Source organism: Arachis duranensis, chromosome 6, assembly GCF_000817695.3.
Source record: "Arachis duranensis cultivar V14167 chromosome 6, aradu.V14167.gnm2.J7QH, whole genome shotgun sequence".
Classification (NCBI taxonomy): Eukaryota; Viridiplantae; Streptophyta; class Magnoliopsida; order Fabales; family Fabaceae; genus Arachis; species Arachis duranensis.
In genome coordinates, this window is record NC_029777.3 from 67,416,949 (window position 1) to 67,437,164 (window position 20,216).

General features: G+C 30.6%; 1 protein-coding gene across 1 annotated transcript; it reads left to right on the plus strand.

The window, feature by feature from the left end:
* The first annotated feature begins 1,598 nt into the window (after positions 1-1,598).
* Positions 1,599-6,638, plus strand: LOC107493978 (cell division protein FtsZ homolog 2-1, chloroplastic). Its single transcript, XM_016115017.3, has 8 exons — positions 1,599-1,863; positions 2,127-2,810; positions 3,209-3,508; positions 3,741-3,831; positions 4,313-4,437; positions 4,907-4,999; positions 6,203-6,268; positions 6,356-6,638. Exons 2-8 carry the CDS (start codon positions 2,181-2,183, stop codon positions 6,482-6,484), a joined length of 1,434 nt encoding a protein of 477 aa, XP_015970503.1. The 5' UTR covers positions 1,599-1,863; positions 2,127-2,180; the 3' UTR covers positions 6,485-6,638.
* Positions 6,639-20,216: the final 13,578 nt, after the last annotated feature.

The following is a 20,216-nucleotide window of genomic DNA, read 5'->3' on the forward strand; positions in this document are numbered from 1 at the left end:
CTTGTAATTATTTAATTTTTGTGGAATCTTCTTCAAAATGTACCAAATACACTAATTATGAATTGTAGTTGGCATGAAAACTTCCATAACACTTGGTATCGATGTGCATTGATCACTTATAATACTTTTTGAAACTTTTTTATCCATACACCGAAACTAACATTCAAATAACCACTTGAATGGTTTAACGTCCTCATTCTTCATCAAAACACATTCAAAAAATATAGAATGACTATGGTGATTCATACCAACAAAGGAAGCAAAAGGCATATCATACATGAAATTATAGATTCTTACAGGAGACCTTGCAACAGATATAAAATTTATCTTCACAGCAGGCGGTATATCGGATTTTATATTCCTCTCTCTACTACATGTAATGAGTTAGTTTTTTATTTCATTCTCCTCCTACTTGAGTTTCTTATTTTGGTAAAGAAAACCTATAAACTTAGCATAATCTTATAGAAATTTTCAACTTGTTCAATATAAAAATTTTCAAGTTCTTCAAAAATTTAAAAATCATCCCAACTTTAGCATTATTGGTCATTTACATGATATATATAAAAACTAGTAATAAAATAGCCACAATAAAAATCATATACAAAATAATTCTAGTACATCACAACATAAAAATATTTAAGTATAGCACATATTTTAATTAGTATAGCACAGAAATTCACAGATATAGAAATGAAATATTGAAACAGAATAAACAACTTAATCATAGAATAACTCAAATAAGAAGAACTAATATCATCATAATTAACCAGAATCAAGAATAAAAGAATAAAAATATATAAATATAGCACATAGATATAAAGTATAGAACAACAACACAAATAATAGAAACTAATATTTGGATAGATTACACTAATTTGTTAGAATCATCAAAGAAAGTATTCATACATCTTTAATTATGTTTAATGGAAAAGAAACAACTAATTCACACGGATCTAGTTGATCTGAAATATGATTATCTTTAAATATTTTTGTATTTAACGAAAACTCATATCCAATTCACAAGTACTTTATTGTAGATTAAAAAATTCAGAAACAAGATGTCATAAGCATAAAATTTTGAACAAAATGCACAAAAAATGTAGCGCAATACAACAAAAAATTGAAAGAGAAGGAAGAATAATTTATTCGAGAGAGAAATATTATTCGTTAAAGAAGAGAGATAATAAACATAATAAGAGAGAGAGAGAGTAGTATGTGAGTAGATTTTTAATTTTAAAAACTTGGTTTCACTTATTTTTAATGGCCAATATTTTTTGGCTAAAATTAACTAGTTTAGAACATCTATAATTATACTAAAGAGAATATTCAAAAGTATTCTAAATTATTTATTATTAATGGCCAATATTTTATTAGCTGAAATTGACCGATATAATATTAATTTTTTAGTATGATCGATGTATATCCTAAAGAAAATAAAAATCTTAAACATAGATAAAGGCCATAATTAAGTGAATAATTATAAATAAAGTGTCAAATAAGAATTTAATTTAAAGACTGATAAATGAATCGGAAAAAAAGGGAAAAAATAAAGATAGAAAGAAAAAGAAGTAAAAGATTGAAAAACCCTGGCTGATAGGGGTTAGAGAAAGTTAGGGAGAGAGGTAGCATCTAATTCCGAAGTTGTTAATGTTATCAACATCGTTGGTACCCATAAAAAACAAGAGGCAGCAGTCACAAGCTGAAACGCACCACTCCAGTTTTCGTTATCAACAATAACAATAACAGACAGCAACACACCAAAAACCTCAATTGAGCTACGAATACAGAAGTGAGTGACTCAGTCAGCGAGTGCCTCAAAGCAAATGCTTCCACCACACTTCCTCTTCTCTTCCTACTTCTCAGGTCTCTCTCTTGCCAATTCACACTGCGCCGCTTCAGATTTGTGCTTCTCTTAACTGCCGATTCTCTATTTCTCCATTCATTTACTTCTATTACTATTGTTGCTGCTGCTGTTGTTGTTCTTCTTCTTCTTGTTAATTTGGTTTTTGTCACGCTACTCGATATTGCCCCTTGCAATTACCTAAAATCTGCTGATTTTCGACCTAATTTTTCGGGGCTTATTTTCGTTTTTTGAAGCTTAATTTATCTTGTTTGATTTTTTGTAGCAATCTGTTGAGTCTTATCACGGCTCACGAGTTTGGATACCTTAGAATTTAGAAATGGCAACCTGTATGTCCACGTGTTTTGCACCTTCCAATGCTAGGAATTCGGCAGGAGTGCTCGCTGTTGTAGGAGGGAAAACATGTTTCCTCAATCTGTGTGAGACCAAGTATGGATTTTCGAGCGGCAACCGAAAGTCCCCCTTATTGCAAGTTAAGTGTTCTGCCAATTCGCATTTCCACGGTGTTAGTAATTATCATAGTAAAGACCCTTTTCTGGATCTGCATCCAGAGGTGTCAATGCTTAGAGGAGAAGGGAGCAGCAGAGTGAATGACCCAAGAAAGGATAGTTTGGGTGGAAATGTTGCTGAGAGCTTAGAAGCCACATCTACTCCGAGTAATTACAATGAGGCAAAGATCAAAGTCATTGGTGTAGGTGGTGGGGGTTCAAATGCGGTCAATCGCATGATCGAGAGCTCGATGAACGGCGTGGAGTTTTGGATTGTTAATACTGATATTCAAGCAATGAGAATGTCACCTGTGTTTCCTGAGAACCGTCTGCAGATTGGTCAAGAGCTTACACGAGGTCTTGGTGCTGGTGGTAACCCTGACATTGGCATGAATGCTGCTAAAGAAAGCAAAGAATCTATAGAAGAGGCAGTTTATGGAGCTGATATGGTCTTTGTTACAGTAAGTTCAATTGTCCAATCTACTTCAATTATAGCTCCTGCAAAGTGCATATGGATTTTGTATTCTGAGTTTTCTATATGGTACTCTTCAAAATATTATACTTATAAACGTGATTTGTGATAGATTGTAGAATTCTATCTTTTGTGGTTTGATCATGGATGAGTTGACACTTGACAAATAGAAGCCCAAATAAAAATAGATGAGATGGAGAGATATTCAATAGGTAGGAGTAGAAGCAGGCTAAGAAGAGTAGATAAGATGGAGAATAAACTAATAGATAGGTACCTTTCAAATATGTTAGTTTTTCAAAAATCAGAATTGCGAATAAGAATGCTTGCAACACTACTAAAGTATTGGTATATTTTCGTAAGCTTGGAAAGTAAATTTCACTTTTGCAGGCTGGAATGGGTGGAGGAACTGGCACTGGCGGAGCTCCGGTTATTGCTGGTGTTGCAAAGTCAATGGGTATATTGACTGTTGGTATTGTCACAACCCCTTTCTCATTTGAAGGACGAAGGAGAGCTGTTCAAGCACAAGAAGGAATTGCTTCTTTAAGAGATAACGTTGACACTCTGATCGTTATTCCAAATGACAAGCTGCTGACAGCGGTTTCTCCATCTACCCCTGTAACCGAGGCATTCAATCTGGCTGATGATATCCTTCGCCAAGGTGTTCGTGGCATATCTGATATTATTACGGTATGTAAAAATATGAACAGTTTTAACGTATAGTTTTGATTGGTTCAAACTTTAAAATTGTGTGTTACCATATGTTTATTTGCTTGAAATCATTTGTTTTGTTATCAATATTGGATGCACTTAGGTAAGCATAGTCTGTCCATTCCACCAATAAGTTGTCCTCATTATGTTACCTGTGGTTTAGAGTTGATGGTTTCTGTCTTATGTCCATAGTTTTATCAATTGATTGCAGATACCAGGATTGGTGAATGTAGACTTTGCTGATGTTCGAGCTATAATGGCCAATGCAGGTTCCTCACTCATGGGGATAGGGACTGCAACTGGTGTGTATGGAAATCACAAAGGGCTGCATTGCAGTTCCTGAATCCTGATATTCTATTTCAATCATATTATAACTCAAAATCCCGTTTTTCTCAATGTACATTATAATATGTGTAAACTATGTATTTAGAAGGACAGCTGCATAATTAGCCTATGGTGGGCATGTCTATGGGGGAATAATTGCACAACCAAAATTGTTTTAAAGCATGATTGACATTGCCTTGGAACTATTTTTTTCTCATAGTATATCTGAAAGAAACAAACAGTGAACTGAATATGGTTTAATGCTCCTCATTCCTCAGTAATAGAGCTGGAGCTGGTCTTCTCTGCTCTACATTCTGTTAACTATTTGAATTTTTGATTATTTAATTAAATGCATCATCTTTTCATCGACCCACCACCTTTTTGGGCTTGCAATTGATGCGCACATTATGACCTTGAATTATGTATCTTGCTGAAATTGGGCTACTTTTTCTGTTTAAGGGAAAACAAGGGCTAGAGATGCTGCATTAAATGCTATCCAGTCACCCTTGCTTGATATTGGTATAGAAAGGGCTACTGGAATTGTGTGGAACATCACCGGTGGAAGTGATCTTACATTGTTTGAGGTAGTTAGCTATTCATCTGGCTTTTAAGATTTCTCCTTTGCCAAATATATATTTTGTCTATGCCCATGTTGTTTATCTCTTTAATATTTCTTGTTCCTTGGAATTAGTATAATCTGAGGGTTATGGGAAGTCAAAAACAGCAGTATATACTGAATGCAGTCAGAACTCTTAACAATCATGTGCCAAATTCCATAGAAACAGTTTGTTACATGATTGAGATAACTGCAAGTTGTTTCAGTTTTAGTCTACAGGTTTTTTATCTATGCGTGAAAAGATCAGAGGTTACTATAATTTTGTTGTGGTACTTTTCGAATAGATAGTTTATAAACCTGGTTTTTGAATTGAGCATATGATTGTTTGACTTATACTGCAGAATTTTAAATAAATAAAATGGCACTAGCCTTCTGTTTATTACTATAATGTTGGATGATCTTTCATGTGCTATTGCTTTTTCTACAATCATTTGCAGGTAAATGCTGCAGCAGAGGTTATATATGACCTTGTGGACCCTACTGCTAACTTAATCTTTGGAGCAGTAATAGATCCATCGCTCAGTGGACAAGTAAGTCAAATTATGTAATCCCTCAAATATTATTTATATGAACTTGCATAAATTACACGGTTATCTCAAATGGCCAACATCATCCCTTTCCATCATCTTCCTAGAGGAAGCAAGTTTCCTGCAATTATACCTGGATATAATAAAAGTTGTATGATGCAATGAGCATGTGCTAACAATAAACAGTTGATCAGCACTTTGCAAGTTGGTTTCACTTTTATATTTGCAGATAACTAAGAACCAATTTGACGTTCCAAGTTTTTTAACATACTCCTTTGACTATGTTTTGTTATTTTTTTTTTTTAATAAATATAGCTTTTGGAAGCTTTAAGATCACCCTAAAGAAGTAACTTCGACCATTAAGTCCTTAGAAGAAGACTGTTCTTCAATGACGTTTTGTAAAAAAACCTGTGGTCCTTTATAGAGAGAATTGCAAACTTAACTGATACAATTGGATCAAGTTTAAAGTCATCATTGTATTTTTTTGTTTATATATTTATTTTGTATTTATATATTATATCAATTAAAATGACAAAAACCGTGTGTATCTTTTATCTTGCTGGCATTAAAAGCTAAATGCTGTTTAAACTACGATTTCTCACATCAAGTTCAAGAATTATGGATCCAATTTTAATATACTATAAGTGGCTGTGTTGTGATAACGGCCACAAAAAATGTAAAAGAATCTCTTTTTTTTTTTTTGCTTGAATAAGTTTTTGGTCCCTATAAGATATCTGATTTTTTGTTTTGCTCCCTGTAAAATTTATCTTTTGGTATTATTAGTCCAGTAAAATTTAAAAGGTTTTAGTTTTAGTCTCTATCCTTAGTTTGTTCTGTTAAGTGCTGACGGGGCAAACTAAATGCTGATGTGTCACGTCTTGTCACATCAATATTTCAGCTTGTCCGATCATCATTTAATTTGTGATGTAAATACTTAACGAAGCAAGCTAATAGTAAGGACTAAAACCAAAACCTTTTAAATTTTAACTACCAAAATAAAATAAAATTATTGGAACCAGAACTGAAAAACGTATATTTTATAGGGATAGAAAGAATTATTTAAGCAATTTTTTTTTGAAAAAAAGAGAGAGATGTGATTGGTTGTCAATGTAAAATTTACAATGATGATGTATCAAATAATCACTTTTAATTATTTGAATGTATATTATTATGAGCATGGTAAATCATGTCATTTGGTTTCTATAGGTAAGCATAACATTAATTGCAACTGGATTCAAGCGGCAAGAGGAAAGTGAAGGAAGACCCACACAGGTATGATTTAAAAACTCTTCCCTCATCTCTTTCTTTTCTCTAGCTGTGATTGAGTAACCGTTTTTCTGATCCTTGTTCAAAATGCAGGCCGGTCAACTCGCACAGGGAGATGCCATTGGTGTTGGTCGGCGATCTTCCTCTTTCACCGACGGTAGTTTGGTTGAGATCCCTGAATTCTTAAAGAAGAAGGGTCGTTCACGCTATCCAAGAGTTTAATACCCATTTCCTCCAACTTTGTAATCTCTTACATTATCTTCACCACTGCATCAGATTTTTAGGTATACAAATAATATTAGTCTAGTATTAGGTACGTGCTTTTTCCGGAGTTAGCATTTAGGTTGCTATTGTGAATACTGTTGTTCATGAAAGCTAAGTATTTCAGTGCTATTTACAGATGCTTCACTTGTTACCATCACCAACATAGCTGAATGCTTTGTGTAAAAGAGAGTTCTTGGTTCCAAAGTTAAAACCAGCAAGAGTGTGAAACATTGTCACGAGCTAGGAGAATCTGCCATTAGAGACCATAACCCTCCTGTTGTTACAATCATGGAGTAATTTTGATTAATTTTCACTCCTTAAGTTGCTTATTTACGTCCATTCATTTAATTGCATTAAGATATGGTTTGGGAAATCTTTTTAAAGAGGCGGTGACCATAACGCTTGTGATTACAATTTTTAAAAGATTCGGGTGCTTTTAAAAACATCTCAAGTGGAGCTTTTTAAAAAAAATGTGTACTTATCAAAATTAAAAAGTCTAATATAATTTTTTATATTAATTAATATCCTAATTTAATTTTTATATTAATATCTATTATAATATTTTTAAATTTTAAAAATGTTTAAAAATTAATTTATGAAACCAAGTTTAAGTCTATCATCTTTTACATTGACTTCATTCATAGATTAGTTTTAAGACGAAAAATGAGTGATAGTACTTTGTGGGTTGGAAAATATTTCAATTCAAAACACCGTTATCACATACATCAATTGTCTCGCGCATATAGAATAACATGAACTTATTTTATTGAAGATAATTTAGATTAGAGCTGGTAAAACAAGCCGTAATTGGGTCAGAACAAGACTCGTTTAGATGCGAGTAGTTTAGACTTTTGGCCTTCTAGGATAACTTGCGAATTAAAATTATTCAAGTCGATTTTACCAAAAAAATAAAAATTATCCAAGCCGAGAGGATATGAGTTGGTTTCTTGGTAGCTGTTAGGATACTTCTCTATTGTTTAGAATTTTAAAATTCCATAAAAATTTACAAAAGAGAAATTTTATCTTTATATTAAATTTAATATCAAAATCTTTTCATTTCCAACGCTCTCTTTTCTTTTCTATTACCAAAACCTGCCTCTTTATTTTTTCATTTTCTCTCTCTCATCTTTTTTTATTTATTAAGCAGCGTTTTTTTTTTTTAATTTTAGTTTTTATTAGTGTTGATTTTTTACTGAAATAAAATAAAAAATTATTGTTTCTCATAACAAAATTTTTTATTTTTATCTTTTAAGATTCACTTTCTTTTAGAATTTTATAAACTCATTACAATACAATTTTAAATCGTATTGATATATTTTTATTTTTAATTAATCTACTTTTATTCACATAATTTAACATTTTAAATTATAAAATTTTTAATTTAAAATTCAAATAGATATAATTTAATTAATAACTTAATTTAATTCGATAAAAATAAATGTAATCGTATTATTATACTTATATGATTAATTATGCTATTTCGATTTTTAAAAAGTAACTATTTAAAACTGTTAATTTTAAATTAAAAAATTAATATACTTGTATTATTTTTAATAAACATTCGCGTATTATTGTTTTGAAGGGGTCTTCACCCACTGATATTTTAAGTACCTCAACAAATAGATAAATATAATCCTTTAAAATAATAACATTAGGATGTATATATAGGTACAAAATATCTGAAAGAACTAATAAGTCTTACCTAAAAAATATAGTTAGAGATATCTTTTGCGTAAGATAATAAAAATAAAGAAAATATATTTTGCTTATCATGTTTATTTAAAAATTATAAGAGGATATTTATTTTTTAAGGTTTAATTATTCCATTGGTCCTATGATTTTACTAAATTTTAGTTAAATCTCTATATTTTTTTTCTTTTCAATTAAGTGTCCATACCATATCAAATTTTATAACTAAGTTCTTTCCATCACAAAAACATTGGAATCAACTAAATATTCTATTAAACAAAATAGAATATTTAATCAAGTGTTAGGCATATTTCTTTTGTTTGATATAATATTCTGTTAATTTCAACATTTTTATCACTCCAGAGACTTAATTATAAAATCTAATATCGTATAGGGACCAATTGAAAAGAAAAAAATATAGAGACTTAATTAAAAATTTGATAAAATTATAAGGACTAACAGAATAATTAAACTATTTTTTATTTTAAAATTAAGGTTTAAAATAGTATATTTTTTAAAAACAAAATAAATATAATTAATCATATGAATACAATAATATAATTACGTTTATTTTTATCAAATTAAATTAAATTATTAATTTAAACTATATCTATTTAATTTTAAAATTAACAATTTTAAATTAAGTGAATAAAGTTATATTAATTGAAAAAAAATAAAAATATACCAATAATCAAAATTGTACTGTAGTGAGAGCATGTTCGCCGAATCCGCGAACATTATGTTAGTAGTCAAGTTTGTCGATCTAGGAAGTTCGCTAATTTTTAGGCGAACTTTATAAAGTTGAAAAAAAAATGGATCCTGAAAAATAAAGTTGAGAAAATTTGTTATAAATAAAAGTTTTTTATTTTATTAAAAAAAAGCATGTTTGCTTTTAAATAATTAAATGTAGTTTATTTGTTCTATCTTTCTTTTCAATTTTTTTAAATGATTATTCTCGATTAATCTTTTAATAACACGAAGGAAACAAACACTAAGATAATATTCTATCATTTACCAAATAGCCATGAAAAGAAATGATACAAATCAAAGTAAAATGGATAAAATGAGAATAAGCATAACATAAAAAAGATATAATATAGGCTAAATAAAAAATTCACAATATAATCGCAGAATAATTTTAAATAATTAAAAGTAGTATTGAATTCAAGTAAAAAACATATAGATAATTGTAAGACAGTATGAATTGTTGCTCAATTTTAATTTTTCATAATAAAAAAAAATACGAGATAATGAAATAATAAGTTTCATGTAATTTTAAAAAAAAAAGTATAAAGCTCTAGATTTACAAGTTAAAAAAAAAATCTTTTTAAGAAACTGTTTTAAATGCATATTTAAAGGTGGAAACAATCATCTTTAGAATTTTAGCATACTAATTAAAAAATAATAACATAATATATGCTTTAGTATGTATAATAAGAATGAATTTTAATATAATAGAATAAATTAAATATAAATAATTAAACTTAAACCTCAAAATACTTAAGCTAATTAATTTTTAAAATTTAAAAAATACTATAATCAAATTTACTACAAAACACTAGTACTTAATTAAAGTAATTAGAAGCAGATGACGGTCTTAGGTCACCATAAATGACATACTAAATACAGAGGAAGCTGATCGACCGAATTTTATTCATATCAAATTTTGTTCATTTCAAATTTAAATTTCAATATTCTAACTTTAAAAGATATTTTAAATTTTAAAATTAACTTTACAAGGATATAATTGTCATTTCAAATTTTCTAAATTTATATCTTTATTTTTATAGTTTATTTTTTTTAAATTATATCATATTTCTAATTCAATCTAAATTACTTTAATTTTAAAAGATATTTTAATTTTTAAAATTAACTCTAAAAGATATAATTATAATTTCAGGTCTTCCAATTTTTTTATTTTTATTTTTTTGTTAATCGTATAATAGTCCAAAAAAAATAAATATACTAAATTAAAAAATAAAATAAAATTCTTAGCCCAAATATTCTTTTTACTCACTATAATATCAAATACTAACAAAAATTGTCATCCAACTTAAAATGGGTCCACTAGTTCTAACTCAAAAAAAATCTTCTCTTCCTTCTAAATTTATGGAGCTTTAAAACTCCAAATATATACTTTTGTATTGTATTTTGTTTTCGGAGCATTAAAATTTCATTAAAGTTTGGAGTATCAAATTGGGTCCCAACATTCTTTATCCTAATCATTTATAGAAAATTTCACTTTAGATCCTTAAAAACTAAAAAAATAAGATCTAACATTAAAGTTGTAGATCTAGAATTCTTTCATATAAATCTAAATTTGATCTAATCCAATTTGTAATTTCTTGTGATGTATATTGTTATAATCAATGTTTATATTTTCAAAATATAACTTAACCCAAAACTTGTCACATACACCAATTAGGTATCAAAATTAGTTGAATTCAAATCAAAGACAAAATTCATACAATTTATCAATTATTGAGATTGGATGAAAGAATATAAAACTAAGTGAAAAAATATGTGAAAAGTAAAAAAGAAAAAATTGATGAAAAATCAAGTAATATATGCATTTTTTATTCAACGAATAGGATTTTATTTTTGAGCAATATATTCTCTTAACAATTTTTTTGATAAATTGTTTGTTAGGTAGAATTTTTTTTATTGGTATTTAACTATCTTGTTCATATTACCTAAGTAAGCTTAGTTGAAAATAAATAATCTGCTGAGGATTATATATATTTTTTTTCTTGTAAGATTGATTCGGTTGGATATACTTAAATCAAGTTGAATAGAAATCTCATGATATGATAACATGTGTTGAGTTGTTAAATTGGATAAAAGGAACTTAGAATTGAATACAAGAAACTAGAAGACTCCACACATTACCAATATATGAGGCTGCAAATCTTTAGCTAGGGAAAGCCTATCTTTTACCAATTTAAGATATTAAATTAAAATTGAATACAATTAGTGCTGTAAGTTGTAGTTACAATTATGCGGTTAATAATTAAATTAGTCCTTAAAAGATAAGATATTTTTTAAATTTATTCTTGAAAGATTTTTCAACTAAATTAGTCTTTTAAAGATGGCGAATTAAACATATTTGTTCTCTAGTCACTCCATTAACAATTTTTTTAAAAATTGATGTTATAAAACATTAATTGATAACATATATAATACTTAATATGTCTAATTGAATATTAAATAAAAATTTATTAATTTACTCATTTTTCCCAATTACATAAATCCTATTCTTAATATGACCGAGTGACTAAATTGATAGATTTTCGTAATTATATTTAGTCAACGTCTAGTTGAAAATATTATGTGTCATGTGTGCTATCAGTTAATATTTCACATCAATAATCGTTGACAAAAATTGTGAGTGGAGTAACTAAAAGATGTATATGATTAATTCGTAATCTTTGAAGGACCAATTTGATTGAAAAAATCTTTCAGGGACAAATTTAAAAAATTCCTCATCTTTCAGGGACTAATTTAACTATTAACCTACAATCATGCAAGTAAAATTGATATTAATATTTTATTAATTAAGCGGTCCCTATATAAAGACATATATAGCTATGTAATGTTTTTTTTTTGTTTTTTGTTTTTTTTTTAAGGAAAGAGCTCAACACAACAAGGTAGAGCAACTAAACAAAAAATAAATGCTAATCAAACAAACAAACATCCCTCCACAGTCATATCAAGTAATGTTGTCAACAACTAAAAGATCAAACTCAGTCCACTCTTGTAGCTCCTAATTGATTTGTTGAAAAATTTCGCAACACCTGAGAAATCCTCTAACCCCCACCAGTCCTCTTTTACCATTTTCAGAAACCCTCATGAGTGATCCAATAATTTAAATTCCAGAACAACCTCGGACTTTCTAGCAATCTACTATTCTCCACGATCAAAGGACAATGATCAGATAAATCTCTTTGCCCGCCTTTCAGCATCGTCACCAGAAAACTCTTCAATCCATCCCACGCTAACCAATACCCGATCAAAGCGACTGCACGATTGACCCCAAAATCACGTAAACTTCCGATCATTCAGCTCTAGAACCACCAGCTCCATATCTTGTATCCATGTTTTAAAAACTACTACTGATACTGTAAATATACTAGCTCATTTCTTTTCTTCCACTTGTACAACCTCATTAAAGTCACCCATGTAGCTAATAGGGACTTGACACAAACCATAGATAAAACTCAACCAGCAGAACGCAAAATTAAAATTCTTGTTTGTCAACACTCCTTCCACACACAACCATCTCTCCCCTTTATAGCAGTTACGCAAGTCAAATATCAGTACGTCCCACAACAATAAAAAACCTCTAAAAGCACCGTCTGGAACTCACAAGAACCCAACCCACTACATCATTTTTCCAAAATTACACTGCATCAACTTTGTATCCACCTGCTTTTTCGTCTCTATTAATCCTAACATGTTCAAACTATATTTTGTCTTAAATTTTTTTACCATACCCAAGCTTCCAACACCCCCTAAGCCCCTCACATTCAAAAACTAAAATCATTTAAAAATTGTATTACACACTTGTTCTGATTTTTAGGATGACTCCTTCTTGCTTTCTCTTTTTGTTTTGCTTACTTCCTTTTCTGTGCAATAAGTTCATTCTGAGTTTGAAGAGCATCCATAATATCATCTTCTTTATCATAAGGAATAACTCCTGATTCCATCGCCAAATCCCAAGCTACTCTATTTTCCTCCAAGTCTGCAACCCAACTACCACCTTGCTCTACTTGGTACGGCTCACTGTCAACGTCATTATCCGAACATCCCGACTTCTCCAAGTCCCTTATAGCCCCTTCCTCTTGGACACAAATTTCCTCCAACAAAATAGTTTCACCCCCTGAATCTAATTCCTCCACTTCACCATCCCTCATCGAGCTAGCTTCAGTGTTCCTTTTGTCAGTCACATTCACCCTATTTGCTCTAGCACAGGATCCATTCAACCCTCAGCTCATTCCTAGTTACTGTTTTTCCTACCTCGCCTGCGCTTACAGCGTCACCCTCTGCACCAGCCTCATATCTCTTCTTTTTCAGTTCCTCAACAGAATACGCCATCAACCCAACACCATTTACTTTGTTGGCTAAGCAGTTCTCCGCCAGACTCGCCTTTTGCCCTGCACCACCGATCAACTCCTTCCTGGCACCAATCAGCTCAGTAGTGGCTCGACAAGCTCCTCGCGGTTTACTATTATCCACGTCATCTTCCTCTGTGCAACGATCATCACAGCCGCCGCCACCAACAACCAGTCGTCCTGCTTCCTACCCTCCCATTCCCCCACTATTCTCCTCGTTGCTGTTGGGCCTCACAAACTCCACAGCCGATGCGTGAAGGGCAAAACCTTCCACCCTCTTCTCTCCCAAGATCGCGTAGTCTCCTTCACCGACGCCCGCGACCTCCGCCAAAGTAGACTTAGAAATAGGCAGAACAATGTATGCACCATCGCACCCCACCTCAAACTCTCCTACGACGCAACCGAAGCTATGGCCATCCCCAACAAGAAGCTGCTGGCCTCTTTTATCCGTGTAAAGCGCCGCTGAATTACTTCTGGTTGTGAGTACCCGACCTGCTAGGGCTATGTAATGTTGTTATGTTCTATCAAATGAATATGCTTTAAGATTTTAGAAATGTTTTTTGTTCTTCTCTATTTTTATGAGTAGCAGTAAATTTGAGAGAAAAATATGATAGTGTCATTTAATGAGTGAGCGATCTTAGGAGAATTAATTGTTGGATATTACTTATATATGCTATCAAAGTTAGTTTAATCCAGCGCTAACTGTTTGAGAGTTTGTAAAGTATGAAAAAATTTCTCATATAGTTGTTTATTTATGGAGTCAATTAATTTGGAGTCAATTAGTAAAAAATTGGAGAATGTGTAAAAATATCTTACTCACTTTAAAGAATTTGTGAAAATAATAGTTCTTGTTAGAAAAATTGTAAAGCATGAGAGTTCTTGCAAAAGAGGTTACGAGAATCAAGAGTATTCCCAAATTGACTTACTATAGCTATAATAGTGAGGTTTCTAAATCAATAAAAAATTAAAGTAATTGAAAAATAAATTCCACTCACTAAAAATTTTATAATCATTAAAGCCTTCATGTAAGTTTACGAGAAGGTGTTGATGTTATAATTTAAAAGAATATTCAATTGACGCTATGATAAATTATAATGGAGAGACTTTTTTATATAATGATGATGTACAACATTAAATTCTACGTTAGAAATATAAAATTTTTTCGAGATTTGTACTTCATCTTGCTTCTGTTCTAATTTTTTTATCTTTAAAAAAATAATTAGTAATAACATTCTTTACAGCAGAAACAAAATATATATCAATAAATTGTGCAACACAGACAGTATGATTAAAAAGAATTCTTAAGAAATTAAATGAGAAATAAGTACTCTAACAACAATATTTTATAATAACAAGTTATTAGTTATTGCACATTGCAAAAATATAGTATTTCATAAAAGATCAGAGTATATTGATATTCGATTTCACAAAATTAGAGAATTGATAAATAAAAAAAAGTATTGATTAAGTATTGTCTTACAGAAGAATAAATAACAAATATCTTTATAAAGCTACCGAAAATCAAATTATTTTGCAAAATGAAAAGTATATTTTTGAAATGATTAAGGCTACAACTTGATTAAGAGAAGTAATTGTTGGATATTCAAAGCAAGTTGAGTAGAAATTTCATGAAGTTACAATATGTATTGGAGTTGTCAAAATGGATTAAAGTAACTTAGAATGAATATATACAAGAAACTTGAAGAAGAATCCACACATTACCAATACATGATGCTACAAGTCGTTAGAAGATTTTTAGAATTTACAGCTCATATTTTAACTAGTCAAGGCATATCTTTCCAATTCAGGACATTAAATCCAAATTGAACATAACTAATATTGTAAGTTGTAGTTATTAGTCTATTACCATGCAAGTGAAATTGATATCAATCTTTTATTACGTAAGTAATGTGTATATAAAGGCATATATATCTATGAAATGTTAATTAGTGTGCTCCATATGAAATGAATATAATTTGAAGTTTTAGAAATACTCATTGTTTTTCTCAAATTTTATTAGTGGTGAATTTGAAAAAACAAACGATGCTATCATTTATATGAGTAGACGGTCCTAAACATATTAATTTTTAGATTTTACTTAAAGATTCATATATTCTGATAAATTGATGCCAAAATAACGATTTTTTTATACAAGTCTAAACTCCCATTATCGAAGTAATGGGATAATGGATCCTGAAATAAAAAAGATAAATTACTAAAAAATAATTGTTTTATCCTCTTCTCTGGTCTCCTTTTCCAGTTTTAGAAGGCTTGATGAATTAACATCCTGTTCAAAGTATAAATTCTTAAATAGATGGTTGATACTAAGAATATGTAAAAGTGGTGACATCAAATCAAAATATTTTGATTGATCTTAATCATACTAGCTGAATCAACATTTTCAAAATTTTAGCTTTTAAAATATCATTTAATTCAACTTCGATTGGATTCTCAAGTAGGACCTTATAGAAACACACCCATGTGATATATAGTGTAAAGTCATCGTCCACAATTTCATATCATCAAAACTTCATATTTCGGATTCATGTTTGAGTAACAAAGCAAATTGGCATCTTAATTAGTTTATGCATTAAGTTTATTGTTTTATATATTATGAAGCTAGATTTATGTGGTCGAAAAAATTTTATTTAAGTTTTATTATCTCAAAGGGATTGTTAAATTTCACTCTCTCGTGCTTGGTTTTATCTGTGAAACTAAAATTCAAGTTTGACAAGTGGAACAAAGCTAAATCTGGTTGGATTTTATAATCATCATATTGTGGAGTTGGATAGAACAACAGTTTTTAGATGAAAAGATGGGTTAAATATGCAAATTATCCAATCAGACTGGTATTTCATTATTGTCAAAGTTCAAGATGCGACTCTTAATAAGAGTTGGGGGTGATAGGCGTGTATTTCAACACCAATAAACAAACACACTTTCATTAATTTGTGGAGCTACATCCTATTATTCAACAATTTAAGGGTAAGGTTATTATCACGGGTGATTTTAATGCTATTTTGTCTCAGTTAGAAAAAAAAGCTTATTATGATAAAGCTCCTTCTACCATTTCTGCATTTAGTGATTTTTTTATGATAATTCTCTCTTGAATATGGGTATGATTGGGAGGCCGTTTACATGATCAAATAGATATAGAGAAAATAAATTAATTCAGGAGAGATTGGATAGGACATTAGCGGGGATTAACTGACAGCAGCAATATTCTAACTCCATAGTTGTCAGACATTCAGACTTTTTGAACTAGGCTCAGATCATGTTCCTTTATTACTTGACACCAATCCGAATTCAGAAAGGTCGAAGAGATGCTTCAAATTCCAGGAAATATGGTGCACAATGGAGGAAATAAGGTGGATAGTGGGAGAGATTCGGAGAGAGGAGATTGATGGCTCACCCATGTTCACTCTATCTCAAAAAATAAAATGATGTAGGCACAGAATTGTTCAATGGCAGCAAGAGAACAACTACAACTCTAAAAAAGAAATTGACTAGCTCACTAATTGCATTGATGATCTTCGGGCAACAGGTATTCTAGGGGCACCAAATTAATAGAGTTTGAAAGGAGGCTAGAAATTGCTTTTCAGGATGAAGAGTTTTATTAGAAAACAAATCAAGAGTCAAATGGCTCATGGAAGGTGATCAGAACACTAAGTTCTTTCGTCAGAAGTTTAGATCGAGAATAAGAAGAAATAAGATATGAAAACTAATTGATGACAAAGGAGAGGAAGCTACCTCTAATACTGCTATTGTCGCGACTGCTGAAAGATACTTTAAAGGTATATTCTCATTAGAGTGTCATGCTGATCCAACCCCTTTCTTTGATAATTTTGAGCCTAGAGTATCAGCTACTATAAACCGAAAGCTCAAAAAGCCCGTTACTATAGAGGAAGTGAAATGAGCAACAATCAGCATACACCCACAGAATGTCCCAAGTGATGATGGGATGACCTCAAAATTATTTCAGACTTATTGGGATATTGTGAATGGTGATGTTTTTCGGGCAATACGGAACTTCTTTGCGGGTGGTCGAATTCTCAAAAATTTCAACCACATGCATATTTGCCTCATTCCAACAATACCGAATGCAAGCAACATGACTTAGGTGAGACCTATTAGCCTCTCAATGGTTGTCTATAAAATTATATCTAAGGTGATGGTGCACAGATTTCAAGATTTAATGAATAAGCTTGTCAGCTTAAATCAGAGTGCATTTAACAAAGGTTGTCTAATATCTGATAATATTCTGATAGCTCATGAGTGTATGTATTACCTAAAAATCAAGAAGTAGGGGCTAGAATACGAAATGACTATTAAATTAGATATGAACAAGGCTTATGATAGAGTAGAATGACACTTTTTATGGTTTATATTGGACAAATTGGGTTTTGATGATATTGTGATAAATTGGATTCGTGAATTGTTAACTACTGTTTCTTATTCTATTGTTATGAAAGGTCAACCCTATAATTTCTTTAAACCAAATAGAGGTATCTGACTAGGTGATCCTCTATTCCCATATCTTTTCCTATTTTATGCAAAAGACATTTCCTTCTTACTACACAAAGTAGTGAAATTCAAGGTATCCAGGTGAATAGACAAAACCCAAGAGTAAATCACCTTCTATTTATGGATGATTCTATCCTATTTTGTAAGACAAGTAATAGTTGCAGTAGAGTTCTAGAGTTGTTAGAGCACTACGAGAGCTTTAGTGGATAGTGGATTAACTTCAACACATCCGCTATTTTCTTTAGCAATAATACTCCACAATCACTACGAACTCAACTGACAAAGACTCTAAATATTGACCATGTTAGGGCACAGGACAAGTACCTTGCTCTATGCTTCATTGTGAATAGATCGAAGAAGGTGTCATTTAGTTTCATCAAGGAAAAAGTTCGAAAGAAGATGATAGGGTGGAAGAGGAGTTCTCTTTCATCGGGTGGATGACATGTTTTGCTTAAAACACTTGGTGAGGCAATCCCAATATATACCTTGTCATGCTTCAAACTCCCTGACACTTTGATTTCAGAAATTCATAGCAAGCTTTCACAATTCTAGTGGGGACAAAAATATTCAGAAAAGAGAATGGTTTAGATAATCTGGAATACAATAACTACGCCAAAGAAAGGAGGTAGTTTAAGAATCAGAGACCTAGAAACTCAGAATTTGGCTCTTTTAGAAAAATAAATTTAGAGAATAATTGCTCAACTTAAGTCCTTATTAGCAAGAATTCTCAAAGAAAAGTATTTCAGATATTCTGATGCAATGAGAGCAAAGATAGAGACATTACTTTTATGGGGTTGCGAAGTCTGCTAGTGGGTAGAAATGTTGTTGAGAAAGGCCTGAACTGACAAGTCGGCTTGAGCTCCTCCGTTAAAGTTTTCGACGATTCTTGGTTACCTCTCCCATATCCTTTCACTACTACAAGATTCAAGTTTATTTGTGGCGATTTTTTTTTTGGTTTGTGGTTGTTTGAAACCCCCACAAAAAGATTTGTGAGAGTTTTTCAAACTTCCAAAATTTGAGATGCCACGAGCATATTTGTGGCGGTTTTACAAAACCCCCACGACGTAATTTAGTGGCGGTTCTTTTTCTATTTTTGTAGGAGTTTTAAGTTAAATTTTTTTATATTTTTTTAAATTTTTGTGACGAAACGATCAGTAATTGACAAAATGGTCAGTAAATTTTTTGCGGTTTGAGAATTTTTAATTAAAAATATTGGTGGAGATATTTTTTAAAATTAACCTATATTATTTATAATTAAAAATATTTAATATTTTTTGGACACTAATTAAAGCTTAACGTTTAATTAATCGGTGATACTACACGTATAAATATTTTTGTAACAAAATTCAATTAAGTTGGCATAAATCTAGCAAAAAAAATGCGTACATGAGGTATCGCTTTTTTTTTTTTGCACTTTTTTTAGTATAAAAGTTTTTGTTAAAGAGCATAAAAACTTATTGATAAAGCACATAAATTTTTATTCATAGCACAAAAATTTTTTCACATAGCACATAAATTTTGCGCAAATATATATTGTTGGTTGGGTAAATCAATTGTGGTCCTTCAAACATTTTTATGTTGTACAAATTTCTGTGCTGTGTATCAAATTTTTATATTATATGTATTTTGTTGGTTAGGTGTTAATATTTTTAACTCATAGTCCTTTAAAAATTTATGTGCTGAACATCAAAATTTATGTATTGTGTACCAAAATTTCTATGTTTTTACGTATTTTATTGGTTGAGTGTCAATGTTATGAACATGCAATCTTTTAAAAATTTGTACTGTGCACCAAAATTTTTTGTATTGTGCATCAAAATTTATGTGCTCTAGTTTTCTGAATATATATAAGAAAAGAAAATGAAGAAGACGACGACGATGATGATGATAATAAAAGAGGATGAAGAGAAAAAAAAAAGAGAAGAAATCAAATACAATGACGACGTGGTTGAAAAAAAGAAGCGCACACTTATCTGACTTTGTTGAGACTTGGCTAATAAAACACTTGGTTGTGTAGTTCCTGATAACCTGTTAGAGTTTGTGTTTGATCCAAAATAAAAACAAATATCTTTAGAGAAAGTATAGAAAACCAACTCTATATGCAGTCAAGCAACCAACTTTTCAAAACACTATGATTTTACGTTCAAAAAGTACGCGACCTCCGACCCCATTCACTTCTCCTCTCCCTCCGTGTATCTTTCCCTCAACTCCGCTGTGCCTCTCCTTTCGCGCCGCTTCTTCTTCTTCTTTTCTTGTACATAGATTTTTTTTTAGGTTTCAAATGTTCTTTTTCTATGATTTTAGATGTTTTTCCGTTAAATTTTGGATGTTACTTTTTAAAACATGAGAAAGAAACATCTGAAAAC

What these genes read in the sequence shown, in the direction of transcription:
- LOC107493978 (XM_016115017.3), top strand. Translation starts at nt 2,181, where the DNA reads ATGGCAACCTGTATGTCCACGTGTTTTGCACCTTCCAATGCTAGGAAT. An exon ending in GCATATCTGATATTATTACG is followed by an intron (nt 3,509 to 3,740) that starts GTATGTAAAAAT and finishes AATTGATTGCAG; the next exon opens with ATACCAGGATTGGTGAATGT. An exon ending in GTGATCTTACATTGTTTGAG is followed by an intron (nt 4,438 to 4,906) that starts GTAGTTAGCTAT and finishes AATCATTTGCAG; the next exon opens with GTAAATGCTGCAGCAGAGGT.